The 16,749-nt window shown below is 44.3% G+C and overlaps 1 protein-coding gene across 5 annotated transcripts in view; it reads left to right on the top strand.

Moving 5' to 3' along the window:
* Positions 1 to 14,142, top strand: part of cdh11 (cadherin 11, type 2, OB-cadherin (osteoblast)) — a 236,601-nt gene extending 222,459 nt beyond the window's left edge. For all 5 annotated transcript variants that reach the window (XM_059651777.1, XM_059651780.1, XM_059651779.1 and 2 more), the window contains 2 exons: positions 495 to 746; positions 12,597 to 14,142. In XM_059651777.1, coding sequence (XP_059507760.1) covers positions 495 to 746; positions 12,597 to 13,090 — 746 coding nt within the window. In that variant the 3' untranslated portion in view covers positions 13,091 to 14,142. The remainder of the gene's footprint in view (positions 1 to 494; positions 747 to 12,596) is intronic.
* Positions 14,143 to 16,749: the final 2,607 nt, after the last annotated feature.

The following is a 16,749-nucleotide window of genomic DNA, read 5'->3' as shown; positions in this document are numbered from 1 at the left end:
AGTCCATTTGGTGTGGGCATATCAACAATGTTGTTCAGGAGGTAGCTCTAGGATTTTGGCCTAGCAAGGTAAAGACGATATAGTACCAAATTAGGATATTAAAAAAGTCTCATGAATCTGCTGCCTTGACCTTCTGGATGGGAGTGGTCGTAGGCTTTGAAGGTGCTGTTTAAGGAGCCTTGATGAATTTCTGCAGTGTGCCTTGTACTGAGCATTAGTGGTTACTATAGATAGGTGTAAAAGTGGTTAGCCATGGCTCTGCTCAAGCGGGTAGCTTTGTCCTGAATGGTACTTTGAGTATTTTTTGTGCTCATCACGTGAGTGAGTAACTCCTGACTTATGCCTTATGGATGGTGGACAGGCTTTGGGGAGCCAGCTCCTGGTCAATGGTAACTCCCAGGATGTAGATGGTGGGTTATTCAGAGACGGTACGTTAAGGGATTTTGTCCAATATCCTCTGTTCGCTCACTCAACACCGTTTCTCCTCCATTCAGGACACACTGCTGACATCAAGGTTCACCGAGGGGTGATAAGCCGGCGGAAGCAGGAAGTCTACCACTTACCAGTGGTGATTTCAGACGGAGGGCTCCCCGTCATGAGCAGCACCAATACTCTCACCATTCGGGTGTGCAGCTGCAGTGCTGATGGGAGTGTACAGTCATGCAACGCGGAACCCCTGACTCTGCCCGCAGGCCTAAGCACTGGAGCACTGATCGCCATCCTCACCTGCATCATTATACTGCTCGGTAAGCGCGGGAAGGAGGTAAAGTCAGACAGAAATAAGGTGAGACAGGAACGGAGTGACGGAGGGTGGAAAGAAAGAAAGGGGAAAGGCCTATGAATCATCTTGGAGCATGTGCGCCTTGACCCCCTGCCCAGGTGTATGGACATTACTAATACACCACAAGAGTAGTGGCAAACACTTTGTAGATATTTCCAAATCAGCCTGTTCAGAGATGTTATTGCTGGAACAAATGGGACTTGAACTAGGACCTTCTAGTCCAGAGGTGGGGGCACTATCGTCACATCACAAACACCCCTGAAGGCAGGCATTTTGTGTTCTTTATATAAAACTGCCATCCATATTTCTAAATAAAAGAGCCATTAAGAAGCACTGCCCTATCATCTTTCACATGTCAGGATACCCGGAAATATACAAAGCAAAGCCACAAACTATTCTGAAGTGCAATCACTGTTGCTAAGTAGGAAAATGTAACCAATTTTCACACAGCAAGCTCCAGTAAACAATGATGAGGAGATGATGACATAATGTGTTTTAGTGATGTTGTTGAGGGGTAAATATCATCTTGGGAGATTGTTCAAACCTTCCTGATCTTAGACTCACTGTTGTCAAAACCCTGAAGCCAAAGGCAAAAATGTAGAAGGCCTTGATTTTTTGACATTCCATCCAAAATAAGACGCCACTGAGATCACAGCATTTGCTGATTGAGTCACGGCCATTTCAGCCCAGTTTGTGTGAAATGTGGACTCATTTATAGCATAGAAGCAGGCCATTTGGCACATTATGTCCTCTCTTGTCAACAAAGATGTGGTTACACTCATCTCATTTTCCAGCCATTGACCAATAGCCCCGGAAGAAATGGCAACATAAGTGAATATCTAAATACTGTTCAAATGTCAGCAGAGCTGCTGACTTAACCATCCTTTCATGCCGTGAGTTTTGTACTCCCACCACCATCTGAGTGAGAAAACATTCAACTTAGCACTCCCCTTAGCTCTCTACCTCGTACCTTAGATGATGATCTCCAATTACTGATTCCTCTACTAATGGAAACTTGCCTTCCCATTATCATCATCTTACATTCCTGTATCATGCCCAAACTTTGCTTCTCCAAAGATGGGTTACATGGAGTGAAGCCCGCAAAAAGGACAGCCATGATCTTACTGAATGGTGGAGCAGGCTCAATGGGTCAGACAGCCTATTCTTGTTCCTATTTCTTATGTTCTTATAACAACTCCAGTGTATCCAATTGCTCCAGGAAACTCAGATCCTCCAGCCCAAGAAACATCCTCATAAATTTCTGTACTCCCTCCAATGCGATCACATCCTTCCTATGGTGTGGTGACTAGAACTGCACACAGTGCTGCAGCTGTGACCTAATCAGTGTTTTACGCATTGTTTTATCACTAAACAGTGTTTATTCAGCATAACCCGCGTGCTGTAGTGGCTAATAAAGGCGGGTTCCCCAAAGCCTTCTTAGCCACTTTATCTATCTGCCCTGCTACCTTCAGGGATGTGTGGATATGTACACCAAGGTATTCAATATTTTCCAGATCCAGCAATCCATAGTTTGATCCCTTGCCTTGTTAGCCCTCCCTAATTGCATTACCTCACACCTTTCCAGGTTGAATTACATTCGACACTGCTCTGCCCAGCTGTTCACTCCATTGATATCTTCCTGAAGTTTATGGATATCCTCCTCAGTAATTATCAGCCAAGTAATTTTCATGTCATCTGTGAACTCCATGATCAGACCCTTTACAGTCAGGGCTGAGTCATGAGTGTTACACCACAAACAGCCAGGGTCCCAGCACCAAGCCCTGTGGAACCCTGTTGGAAACAGGCTCAGAAACGTTCCTCTTTCATGAGCCTCTAATTCCAGCCTCAGAAGAGAACATGTGTTGCATTGTTGAATCAGATGAGATGTTTTAAACCGTAGTACCTCAGCCCCCTTGGGTAAACATCAAAGGTCCTATTGTGCCATTCTTGTAAAAAATAGGGAGTTCTTTCTCATATCCAGGATGAATATTCATCTCTCGCACAATGACTCACCAAAACATAAAAGATTATCGTTCCACTGTCATGTTACTGTTTGTGGGATCTTGCTGTATGGGAGCCAGCAATCGCATTTCCTTATGTAGCAATCATAACTGCACTCCCAAAAAAAACTTCATCATCTACAAAATGTTTTGGGTCATGAAAGTAGCGATACCAATGCAAGGTATTTCCTATCCATTTGCAACTTTGATTTGCATCTTTCTCCAGATCAAAGGCGAGGCTGTGAGTATAGTTATGCCTGTATTTTAAAACAAGTTTGTTATTTACTTGTGGGATGTAGGTGTTGTAGACTGGGCCAGCAGTTTTTGCTCGTCCCTAGTTGCCCTTGAGAAGGAGATGGTGACCTGGCTTCCTGAACCACTCCAGGAGATATATATTGCCATTTCTTCAGTGTTGCTGGGTCAAAATCCTGGAACTTTGCCCCAGTGACATTGTGGGTCTATCTACAGCACATTGGAACATGGGAACAGGAGTAGGCCACTCAGCCTGTCAAACCTGTTCCACCACTCAATAAGATCATGGCTGATCTGCGGCCTAACTTCATGTGCCTGTCAAATGGATTGCTGCAGTTCAAGAAAGCAGACCACCGCACCTTCTCAAGGGTGACTACAGATGGGCAAACAATGCTGACCCAGTCAATAATACCCCTATTTCACAAGTGAATGTAAAAAAAAGGTGCTCCCTAACATCTCTCGTAAATGGTCTGGCCCTTATTTAACACGATGCCCCTAGTTCTAGAATCTCCAAACTATAGAAATAGTTTATGTTTCTCTTCCCTGTCTTTTCCCGATATGTTTCCTGCACCAGAAACTGCAGAGTTGAAAATCTTATTCCTTCAGCAAAATGCAGACTTCAGGAAGGCTTACTGGCTGAGTGATGTATTTTTGTTTTGCATTAACATCTTCCCCTTTGAGCTAAGTGCGTTTGCACATTTGCTGAAGGTGGTTCAGTGCTACAGAGAGCTATAGTTTTGACATTTGGTCGCCATTCATTGAGGGAGGCAATCAGTCATTTAACAATAACCATCGCCAAACCAATTTGCATTTACACTGAATGGACTGGTATTGAAAGATGGACCTGGGAGGTATCACTCACTCTGGTGTTGCCTGGCTTGCTGTGTTTAAACATCTCCACATCTTGTTTACACAGTCTGCAGTGATGTGTATTTTTTTCATTATTCATTTATGGGATGAAGGTATCGCTGGACAGGCAGCATTTATTGTCCGTTGCTAATTGCCCAGAGGGCAGTTAAGAGCAACCACATTGCTGTGGGTTTGGGTCATATGTGGGCCAGACCAGGTAAGGATGGCATTTTCTTTCCCTACAGGACATTAGAGACCCAGATGGGCTTTTCTGACAATTGACAATATTTTTATGCTCATCATTTCTTTTTAATTGAAATCAAACTCCACCATTTACAGTGGCAGGATTAAAACCCAGGTCCCAGGACTCTACCTGGGTGTCTGGATTAGTAGTTCACTAGGCGATTGCCGCGACAGAACGTTATATTGTGCATTACATTATGGTGGGCACTATAAGAAAGAGGAGGCCCCTCAGCATAAGGCCATTGTCCTGATGCCCAGGAAGGCCATGGCAGGCCTGATACAGGCCTTACATTCTCTTCATGCCTGTCTCCATTTGCTCTTCAACCCCTTTGTCAATCAGAAACCCATTTATCTTAACGACCCAGCCTCCAGTTCTCTGTGAAGAAAATTCCACAAACTACAGACCCAGTCAGAGAGAAAAAAAATGGAATTTTTCTCATCTCTGCTGTAAATGAGAGTTGCTTTATTTTTAAACTGTGGGGCCTTAGTAGGTCTAGACTCACCTGTAAGGGAAACGTCCTTGCTGCATCTATTTGTCAACATCGCTCAGAATCTTAAATGTTTTTTTAAAAAAATCACATCTCCAACCTTCTAAATTTGAACAAGTACAGCGCCCATCTGTCCAACCTGCGCTAATCGCAGGAATTTTCTCTGAACTGCCACCAGTCCAAACCTCTGCTTAATTAAGGAGACCAATTAGATTAAAATGAACTGTGTAAAATTGTAAAGGATCATAAACAAACAGCTGACTTTTACCATATGCCTTGGTAGGAATGTACAAACAGACATAGGTCTCTGAACAATATGGTTGAGGATCCAGACAGTGTAAATGTTGTACTGCCTGGGGAAGAGCCTAAACTGTAATTGCTTTGGAAATTGGTTTTGCTCTTAAATTGTGAGGAATAATGATCCTCTTTCCCCTTCTTTGAGTGTCCTTTGTTAAGATTAGATTGAAAGGGAGCAAGTAAGCAGGGCATCATTTAGAAATTTATTTCTGCATAATCCCATTAACATAGTTCCAAGGAGTTATTCCGTTCCAGCAAATGTAAATTGATACCAAGTCACTTAAGGAAATATTAGAGTAGGTGACGAAAACCTTAGGCCACAAGGTGTAGGCTTTTATCAAGTATGTTAAAGGAGGAAAGCAGAAGTAGAGAGGCTATGGTGTGAAATTCCAGAGTCTAGGGCTTTAGCATCTGAAGTCCTGATTGTCACTGAGATAACAAGGTGGAGAGCTGGATGAACACAGCAGGCCAGGCAGCATCAGAGGACCAGGAAGGTAGATATTTCGGGTCGGGACCCTTCTTCACAAAAAGAAGGGTCCAGACCTGAAACATCAGCTTTCCAGCACCTCTGATGCTGCTTGGCCTGCTGTGTTCATCCAGCTCTCCACCTTGTTATCTCAGATTCTCCAGCATCTGCAGTTCCTACTATCCGTCCTGATTGTTAATGTTGGGGTAATGAAAATTCCAGAGGAGAAAGAAATTGGAATCAGAGAAAAGTGGTGACTATGAAAGGTTGGAAAAAATTACAAAAGTAGGGAGGGACATAGGGATTTGAAAGTGACGATGCATATTTTAAAAGTGAGATAGACTGGGAGACAATGCCGATCGACCAAGCACATGAGTGAACAGAGACTTGGAGACAGAAAGTATTGCAGATGCTGGAAGCTGGAACCAATAAATGTGGAATAGCATAGCAGGTCGGACAGCATCCGAGGAGCAGGAAAGCCAATGTCTCAGGCCGAAGGTTTTCAGACTGAAATGTTGACTCCCCTGTTCCTCAGATGTTGTCTGACTTGCTGTGCTTTACCAACTCCATTTTCATTGATATATGAGTGAGCAAAGACTAGACTTAGGACAGAAAAGGGGCACCGGGCTTTGAGTTAACGCAGGTTTACAAAGTGTGAAGGAAAGCAAGCTAGGGAAGTCCTGGTATAGCACAGCAATCTCCGAGTTAGAAATGAATGAAACGAGCATGGATCTGGGGAATACCAAGCTTTAGATTTAAATCTGTTAGCGTGTAGATTTTGGGTACCCACACAGAGAAAGCTCATATGATAAAATCACTCTGTTGGTCTGAATTGTTTTTAATCCTGGAGAAGCTGGAGGCATCAGTCGTGGCTCGAGAATCATCTCCTGAAAATCCCATTTCAACAAAGTGAGCCTGAACTGAATGAAGGAGAAACATCAACAATCCCCTGCCATTCTGATTTTTGTGGACCAATGACGTTCTGTGGGGTAGATATTTTCCCTAACTAACCTGTTCAGAGATATTATTACACACCCCTCGAGCAGGTAGGACTTGAACCTGGGCCTCCTGGCTCAGAGGTATGGGCATTATCACTGTACCACAAGAGCTCTTGGCAGCTCTGCCAAAGCAGATGAAAACTAAATGTGTGTAATCCCCTACTTTATTTGCTATCAGCCTGCCTGGTTCAGGCCCATTTAACATACAGTAGAAACTGGAGCTGAGCAAAGGCAAATTAAAAGTTTCTCAGGTCTCAGTGCCTCCTCAGAAATGTCTCCAGAATTCCCTGAAATCAATTTCTGATCTGATGCTTCGAAGTTTTCTTTTTTTTAAATTTTAATTTATATCCATCCTTACTTTGGCAGCTTGTGGAGAATAGCTATTACTTTTCTTCCATTACCAATCAAATTATGACTTTACCATTGTGGCTGTAAAATGTCACTCTGTCTCGTTCAATTTTCTTCAATAAGCCAAATGATTTTCTGTAGTAGAATACTAAGAGGGACTGAAACAACAGCCAGTCTCTCAGTCTTTGCACTGATAACAAAAGGTAAGCATTCTGCAGTGAATAAAATGTGAACTTTCCAATCCCCATAGCAGTCATAGATGAATTGGCAGCACTGAAAAATGAATATGAGTGAGCTGATGGCCATTTAGACGAGTAACTGTAAAAACAAAAAAATTGCTTGTGGAAGTGGTTCATATGCTCCCTAAAAGCAACCACACTATAGAATAGTGTTAAGGAAGAAATAATGGCAGGGGCTGGAGCTATGGCTATAAGGATGGTATGATGCTAAACATGGGTAATTTACTCTTCATTAACTTTGGATGACTCAGTTGTCAAGAGTCAACTAAATGAAAACTCACTGAGCATTTACAGCATGATTCCTTGGAATATTCCTGGCATTTTCCAGAGGCAGCCAGAGAGTAGGGACTGTTGGATATGGTCATTTGCAATGAGACAGCAGTAATTAGTAGCCTCGCAGTAATGATACTAGACAGCAGTGATCATAACACAATTGAAAACTACTTTCAGTTTGATGGAGACCAGAACAGATTGGGCACTACGGTTTGAACTTTAATCATGCAACTATGAGAGTGTAAAGACAAAACTGTATGAGCTGAACTGGGTTAAGCAATAAGTCAGTATAGATAGGTAGACATTTACAGAGATGCTTCAGAACATTCAGAAAATGTACATTCATATGAGAAAAAAAAGCTTCTAAGGAATGGCAAATGATTTGGGGCTAATGAAGCAAGCTAAATGTACTATCATGGTAAAAGAACATATACAGAATTCTACAATATCGATGAGTGGAAATCTTGTGGATTTCATGACCTCAGAGTGTAGTAGAGGAGAAGATAGACACAATTCTAATTAGTGAGATAATGGGAACTGCAGATGCTGGAGAATCCAACATACCAAAGTGTGAAGCTGAATGAACACAGCAGGCCAAGCAGCATCTGATGAAGGGTCTAGGCTCGAAACGTCAGTTTTTGTGCTCCTGAGATGCTGCGTGGCCTGCTGTGTTCATCCAGCTTCACACTTTGTTATCCACAATTCTAATTAGTAGCAGGTTGAATGTGAAATAACTCCACAGAGGCTGGTATTCTGTCACTAAGTCCCCCTTTATTTACCCATGGAGAGTCCTTGACACTGATCCAGCTCCCTCAGAGCCAACTCTCAGAGTGAACAGGATGTCTGATACTCTTTATCATCTGTCAGCCAGGTCTCCCTGATTGAGCCAGGTTAACAGCCCCAAGCAGGGAACTCATATTCTGTGAGGTCCACCTGACTGACCTTGTTACAATCACTACAGAAGGGTTATGGAGTCTGGGCAGGAAAATAGAGTTAAGGCTAAGGTGACATCAGCCATGATCATATTAAATGGTGAAGCAAACTCTAGGGGCTGAATTGCCCACTTCTGCTCCTCGTTCTCACTTTCTTACGAAAGTCCAAAGATTGGATAGAATACAATGAACAGAAAAGATGACGAAAGCGATTAATGAGAAAAGGAAAAAAATAGAGTGAGAAAAAAGCTGGTTGGAAATATAAAAGAAAAATTGCAAGAGCTTCTGCAGGTTTTTGTGAAGGAAAAGAGTCAATGAAGTGAACGTTTGCCCTCTAGAGAATAGAAACGAGGAAACAACTGTGGAAAATAAACAAATTGTGAAAGAAGAAAATGAATAGTGAGAGAAAAGATAATAAAATGTGAGGCTGGATGAACACAGCAGGCCAAGCAGCATCTCAGGAGCACAAAAGCTGACGTTTCGGGCCTAGACCCTTCATCAGATGCTACTTGGCCTGCTGTGTTCATCCAGCCTCACATTTTATTGTCTTGGAATTCTCCAGCATCTGCAGCTCCCATTATCAGTGAGAGAAAAGAGCTTTCTTACACATTGACTCTGAGTGTACTGCCTAGAAATCTGTTGGAGGCAGGTTCAATTGGGACATTCAAGAGGTCATTAAATAATTAACAGAATAGAAGCAACACGCATTGGGGTTTGCTGGGAAAGGCAGGAGAATGACTCTAATTCATAATGGCTGTGGGTTAACTAGCAGAAACGATTGGTTGGATGGCCTCATTCTGCACCATGATGCATCTGTAACTCTGTGATAGGCAAATGACAGATTAATTGGACAGATATTTTGCATGTGTCTTCACAGTAGAGAATACAAATGACATCCTGAAAATAACTGTGAATCTGAAGGTGAAAAATGTGAGGACATTCAAACAATCACAATCGCTGTGCAATGGGACCGAGAAAAATTTTAGAACAAAAGTCACACCAACCCCCTGGTTCTCACAAATGTTATCCTAGCAGCTGGTGGAAAAATCTGCAGCCTGTGTTTACTAAGCAGTTTATTGCTTTGCACTGCATTTGAGACCCTTAATGCCCCTGACAGCCCCTATTATATTTCCCCTTAATATTCAATTCTTAATCTTAGTTTCAATAGTCTCTCCAGATGATCTCAATGATAGATTAAACAAAGCGACATAATTCCCAGCAACTTGAAGAGTCAAAAAATGATGCACTGAAGAACCAAGGGGGACAATATTGACAAGTATTTTCAGGATATTGTCTGTTTAGATTTTGAAATGTATCAGAGATAATGGGAACTGCAGATGCTGGAGAATCCGTGATAATAAAATGTGAAGCTGGATGAACACAGCAGGCCCAGCAGCATCTCAGGAGCACAAAAGCTGACGTTTCAGACCTAGACCCTTCATCAGAGAGGGGGATGGGGTGAGGGTTCTGGAATAGCCTCCCCCTCTCTCCCTATTTATTCCAGAACCCTCACCCCATCCCCCTCTCTGATGAAGGGTCTAGGCCCGAAACGTCAGCTTTTGTGCTCCTGAGATGCTGCTTAACCTGCTGTGATCATCCAGCTTCACACTTTATTATCTTGGATTCTCCAGCATCCACAGTTCCATTATCTCAGGTAGAGAGGAGAGTATAGGTGGGGAGGTAGGGAGGGGATAGGTCAGTCCAGGGAAGACGGACAGGTCAACAAGGTGGGATGAGGTGGTAGGTAGGAAATGGAGGTGCAGCTTGAGGTGGGAGGAAGGGATCGGTGAGAGGAAGAACAGGTTAGGGAGGCAGAGACAGGCTGGACTGGTTTTGGGATGCAGTGGGAGAAGGGGAGATTTTGAAGCTGGTGAAGTCCACGTTGATACCATTAGGCTGCAGGGTTCCCAAGCGGAATATGAGTTGCTGTTCCTGCAACCTTCGGGTGGCATCATTGTGGCACTGCAGGAGGCCCATGATGGACATGTCGTCTGAGGAATGGGAGGGGGAGTGGAAATGGTTTGCGACTGGGAGGTGCAGTTGTTTGTTGCGAACTGAGCGGAGGTGTTCTGCAAAGCAGTCACCAAGCCTCCGCTTGGTTTCCCCAATGTAGAGGTAGCTTCTGCAAAGTGGTCACCAAGCCGCTGAAATGTACTGAAATGTGAGGCTGGATGAACACAGCAGGCCCAGCAGCATCTCATGAGCACAAAAGCTGACGTTTCGGGCCTAGACCCTTCATCAGAGAGGCCCGAAACGTCAGCTTTTGTGCTCCTGAGATGCTGCTGGGCCTGCTGTGTTCATCTAGCCTCACGTTTCATTATCTTGGATTCTCCAGCATCTGCAGTTCCCATTATCGCTGAAATGTACTGTTTAGATTGACGGGCAGGTTCAATAAACATGTTCAAAATGGAAACTGGATGACCAGCTGAAGGAGAAAAATTGTAGGGATATGGGAAAGTGCCCAGAGAATGGGTCTAACTGGATTGTTATTCAGACATGTGGGTGGAGACTGAATGGAATTTGTTGCAATTTGGCCATGGCAGTTTATCAGGGAGTATGCAGGAATATAGAGTTAATGATAAAATCAGATCAGCCATGATTTTATTGAGTGGGAAAGCAGGCTGGAAGGACTGAGTGGCCTGCTCTATGTCTCTTGTTTCTATCATCCTATGATTCAGCCATCTCAACATTGTATGGCACATTGCCAGGGCGAAGAACACCCATCAGCCACTAATCTCCAGATCTCCCGCACTATATTTAATCACTTAGGAATGCTGGTGGTGGAGGAGGCAGGCGGGTGTGGGGCAGGGGACAGTCTGAGATGGCTGTTTCCATTTTATTTCACTCCCAGATTGAGTTCGGTTTTTAATCTATTTTGTTTTCACCTCTCTCAGAAGTTGAAATGCTTTTGGGATGAGGTGGAGAGTGTACAAAGTATCAATAACACAGGACTGGACAGTTGTCACTGTGCAGAAGGAGGCCATTCAGCCCTTTGAACGTATACTGGGTCTCCAAACTAGCATTATGACCTCACCCCATCCTTCTGCCTTTTCCCAGTCGCCCAGCATATTGTTTCTGTTTAAATACTCATCTTTTATCCTGGTGAATGTCTCGATTTATCCTTCGTCCCCCACGATTATTGTGCATTCCATATCCTGAATACTCACTGAGTGTAAAAGCTTTTCACGTTGGAAGGACAGCTTGGATCGACCAGTCCCTCACGGTCTGAACACAAACACTCATACTGGACTTAATTTGTGAATATAAAGCCTTGCACCATTTTTTTTTCCCCACTTTTTGATACATTGAGGCAAACTGTCAGCCTGGCTCCACTTAAGTCAGTCTAGAGCCACCCTCAATCACTCAAATCTATCTTAACTCCTCTGGCAAATTAAAATGCTTTTTTGTTGCAAATGAAAGCCCAGATGAATTGAATTTGTCCTGTTTGGGCCAACTTACTCGGGCCAACTTGAAGTGACAACATGACATACAACTGCAATGTTTGGGGAACCTGTGAATCTATCACTTGGACTGCTAGAAAACAAGAAATGCTGGAGATCACTGTGGGTTAGGCAGCATTCATGGAGAGACAGCAAGCTAATATCTTGAGACCAGATGACTCCTAATTAGAGCTTCAGTTCTGAAGAAGAGGCACCTAGACTCGAAATGCTAGTTTTCTCTCTCTCCATGGATTCTGCCTGACCCACTGTGATCGCCAGCATTTGTTGTTTTCGCTGCAGATGCCGGCATCTGCAGTAATATTGTAGAATTCCTCCAGTGTTGAAACAGGCCCTTTAGCCCAACAAGTCCACACTGACCCTCAGAGCACCCCACTCAGACCCATTCCCCTATAAACCCACCCAATCTACACATCCCTGAACACTATGGGCAATTTAGCATGGCCAAACCACCTAGCCTCCACATCTTTGGACTGTGGGAGGAAACCGGAGCACCCGGAGGAAACCCACGCAGACTTGGGGAGAATGTGCAAACTCCACACAGACAGCGGCCCGAGGCTGGAATCGGACCCAGGTTCCTAGCACTGTGAGGTAGCAGTGCTAACTACTGAGCCACCGTACTGCTCCAATTTGCTCTTAGTTAAACTATTCGACTGTACAAGTGGAAAAATCTTCAGTTTGTTGACTATGCACATCCTTGGGTTTGCTATGTTGAGGGGTCTTTCTGAGTGCACAGCCCTGTCAATTCTGCCACTGAATAAGACCATAAGACCAGAAGACAGAGGAGTGGAAGTAAGGCCATTCAGCTCATCGAGTCCACTCCGCCATTTAAATCATGGCTGATAGGCATTTCAACTCCACTTCCCTGCACTCTCCCCGTAGCCCCGAACACTCCTCTGTGAGTGAAACCCTTTCCAGGCGATAACTTGCCTCTTTTTTCTGCCCCCCCCCCCCCCCCCCCCCACCCCGCAGTGATCGTGGTTCTGTTTGTGACATTGAGACATCAGAAGAAGGAACCTTTAATCGTGTTTGAGGAGGAGGATGTGCGTGAGAATATTATCAGCTACGACGATGAAGGAGGAGGGGAGGAGGACACTGAGGCCTTTGATATCGCAACGCTGCAGAACCCGGATGGGCTGAATGGCTTCTTACCCAGGAAGGACATCAAGCCTGAGCTCCAGTACATGCCTAGGCAAGGCTTCTGCACAGCTCCCAACAGCGTGGACGTCGATGACTTCATCAAAGTCAGGCTGCAGGAAGCTGACTGTGATCCCACTGCCCCTCCCTACGACTCCATCCAGATCTACGGTTACGAGGGGAGGGACTCAGTGGCTGGATCCCTCAGCTCTCTGGAATCGGCCACCACTGAATCTGACCTGGACTATGATTATCTCAACAGCTGGGGACCCCGATTTAAGAGGCTGGCAGAGCTGTATGGATCAAAAGAAACTTGCGAAGAATCTTAACACTTAACAGAGCAGCCTGGCCTTAAAATTCTACATCAACCTTTCGAAAGATGGAATGCTGGACTAAACTTTGGTGGGATTGGACAGATTTACATTCCTTTTTTATTTTCATTTTTCTCCCTCCCCTTTTTTTTAATTATATAAATATATATTATAGCGCTCAATTATATTGAGCGCAGGAACTGACATTAATGACATTGGTTTAACTGTTGAAGGACAATTTTATTTGTTGAAGGTGGATAACTGTGAAATGGGCTCATCGGATGCTAGGTCATTGCTGTTTTCCACACCCTGCCGTCTCATTCTCTCGCTCATAGCCACATCCGAAACAAATAGAGAGAGAGAGAGAAAGCTGAAGCTGCTGGTCTTCATCACAATTTCCCTGAGATGGCTTCAAAACGGAAACTTGGGAGAAGATGTGATTTAAACTGTAATCTTAAGCTGTAAAGGAGCAATGAGAAACAAAAATCAAATCAACAGCACATTTTCGCACAATCAATGCGGAAGGAGGAGAACTAAGAAAATTTTTGACAAGACTTTGTGACTTTTGAGACACAACACATATTGTTGGGCCAGTGGAGAACAAGACAATTTGAATATTGAGCCTTAAGTATTGAATTTAGTTGCTGACAACACCTTTTAAATTTGTGAGAACATTTTCTGTGGTACGACTTGCAGGCACAATGAGAGGTACAAGTGGCCATGTACAGAACTCATCTGTCTTTGCAAGTATGAAAGAACAAGACCTACTCCTGTTTAAATCTTGTAAACCATTTTTTTTTGCTTTAAGTATTGTGTTTAATATGTGTCAGGCACTGACCTGTCCCATCACAGTGAGAGATGCCTGATTTCTAAGTCATTTCTATGTGTCAATTTGTACAATCTTAAAAGTTCTTATTTTAGTAAAAAAAAATTACATGAAGTCTCAATAATATGACATGCAACAAAATGTTAAGGCATCACTATCCTATTTTATGGACATTGTACTGTTGCTTTATTATTGTGCTTCGGGCAGAGAAGCCGGACTTTACAATAAAAGAATTTTTCTACAAGTTGTGGTCAACTCTGCAGAGTTCTCTGTTTGTACGTTGGGCTGTTGGACGTTTCGAGGTGCACTAGAGAAGCAGCCATCACACATCAGAGAACTCATATTAGGATTTGAGGGTTCTGCCAGGAGCATTTCTCTGTTGAGTCACAAAGTTGTAAGTTCAAGGCTCAGGACAAGGATAGATGGGTTACAGTTAGGGGGAGGAAAGGGGACAGACAGACAGTGCAGAGATCCCCTGTGGGCATTCCCCTTAGCAATAAGTATACCGTTTTGGATACTGCTGGGGGGATGACCTACCAGAGGAAAGCCATAGTAATCAGTTCTCTGGCACTGAGCCTGACACTGTGGCAAAGAAGGGAAGGGGGCAGAATAGAAAAGTACTCATGGTAGGGGACTTGATAGTTAGGGGAATCGACAGGAGATTTTGTGGTCAGGATCGGGATTCCCGGAAGGTATGTTGCCTCCCTGGTGCCAGGGTCCGGGACATCTCCGATCAAGTGTATAAGGTTCTAAAAGGGGAGGGCGAACAGCCAGAAATCGTGTTACATATTGGCACTAATGGTATAGCCTGACAAAGGATTGAGGATATAAAAAGTGATTTCAGGGAGTTAGGATGGAAGCTGCAAAGCAGGACGAACAGAGTAGTGTTCTCCAGTTTACTACCAGTGCCACGAGATAGCGAGGCGAGGAACAGGGAGCGGGCGCAGCTTAACATGTGGCTGCGCAGCTGGTGTAGTAGGGAGGGCTTCAGATATGTAAATAATTGGGATGCCTTCTGGGGAAGGTGGGACCTGTACAAGAAGGACGGGTTGCATCTGAACTGGAAGGGGACCAATGTCCTGGGTGGAAGGTTTGCTCGAGTAGTTCGAGAGGGTTTAAACTAGTATGGCAGGGGGGTGGGAACCTGAGCTGTATACCGGAGGTGAGAGTTGATGCAGGTGAGGCAGTAGCAAAAGGTAGACCAGCTAGTGGGAAGGATTTTCCTGGGAAGGAACCAAGGGATCAGTTAAAGTGTGTTTGCTTTAACGCGAGGAGTATCAGGAATAAAAGCGATGAACTTAAAGCATGGATCAGTACCTGGTGCTATGATGTTGTGGCCATAACAGAGACATGGGTTTCTCAGGGACAGGAATGGTTGCTGGATGTTCCAGGGTTTAGAGCATTTAAAAAGAATAGGGAGGGGGGAAAAAGAGGAGGGGGTGTAGCACTACTAATCAGAGAGGGCATCACAGCTACAGAAACTTCCATTGTCGAGGAAGATCTGCCTACTGAGTCAGTATGGGTGGAAATTAGGAACAGCAAGGGAGCAGTCACCTCGTTAGGGGTTTACTACAGGCCCCAAATAGCAGCAGGGAGATTGAAGAAAGCATAGGTCGGCAGATTTTGGAAAAGTGTGGACGTAGTAGGGTTGTTGTAATGGGTGACTTTAACTTTCCCAATATTGATTGGAACCTCCTTCAAGCAGAAGAATTGAATGGAGCTGTTTTTGTAAGGCGTGTTCAGGAGGGTTTCCTAACTCAGTACATTGACAGGCCGACGAGGGGAGAGGCCATTCTAGACTTGGTGCTCGGAAACGAGCCGGGGCAGGTATCAGATCTTGTGGTGGGAGAGCATTTTGGTGATAGTGACCATAACTGCCTCACATTCTACATAGCTATGGAGAAGGAGAGGATTAGGCAGAATGGGAGGATATTTAATTGGGGAAGAGGAAACTAATACGCGATTAGACATGTGTTAGAAAGCATGGACTGGGAGCAATTGTTCCATGGTAAGGGAACTATAGACATGTGGAGACTGTTTAAGGAACAGTTGTTGCGAGTAATGAGTAAATTTGTCCCTCTGAGACAGGCAAGAAGGGGTAAGATAAAGGAACCTTGGATGACGAGAGCAGTGGAGCTTCTCGTCAAAAGGAAGAAAGTAGCTTACATAAGGTGGAGGAAACTAGGGTCAAACTCAGCTCTAGAGGATTACAGGCAGGCGAGGAAAGAGCTCAAAAATGGTCTGAGGAGAGCCAGGAGGGGGCACGAGAAAGGCTTGGCAGAACGGATTAGGGAGAACACAAAGGCATTTTACACTTATGTGAGGAATAAGAGAATGGTCAAAGAAAGAGTAGGGCTGATCAGGGATAGCACAGGGAACTTGTGTGTGGAGTCTGAGGAGGTAGGGGAAGCCCTAAATGAGTTTTTTGCTTCTGTCTTTACGAAAGAAACCAACTTTGTAGTGAATGAAACCTTTGAAGAGCAGGTGTGCATGCTGGAATGGATAGAGATAGAGGAAGCTGATGTGCTGAAAATTTTGTCAAACATTAAGATTGACAAGTCGCCAGGCCCGGACCAGATTTGTCCTCGGCTGCTTTGGGAAACGAGAAATGCAATTGCTTCGCCACTTGCGAAGATCTTTGCATCCTCGGTCTCCACTGGAGTCGTACCTGAGGACTGGAGAGAGGCAAATGTAATTCCTCTCTTCAAGAAAGGAAATAGGGAAATCCCCGGCAATTACAGACCAGTAAGTCTCACGTCTGTCGTCTGCAAGGTATTCGAAAGGATTCTGAGGGATAGGATTTATGACCATCTGGAAGAGCATGGCTTGATTAAATGCAGTCAACACGGCT

The sequence above is a fragment of the Stegostoma tigrinum genome, chromosome 16, assembly GCF_030684315.1.
Source record: "Stegostoma tigrinum isolate sSteTig4 chromosome 16, sSteTig4.hap1, whole genome shotgun sequence".
Taxonomy (NCBI): domain Eukaryota; kingdom Metazoa; phylum Chordata; class Chondrichthyes; order Orectolobiformes; family Stegostomatidae; genus Stegostoma; species Stegostoma tigrinum.
Note: the sequence above shows the minus strand (reverse complement) of the source record. Positions and strands in the feature narration are given on the sequence as shown.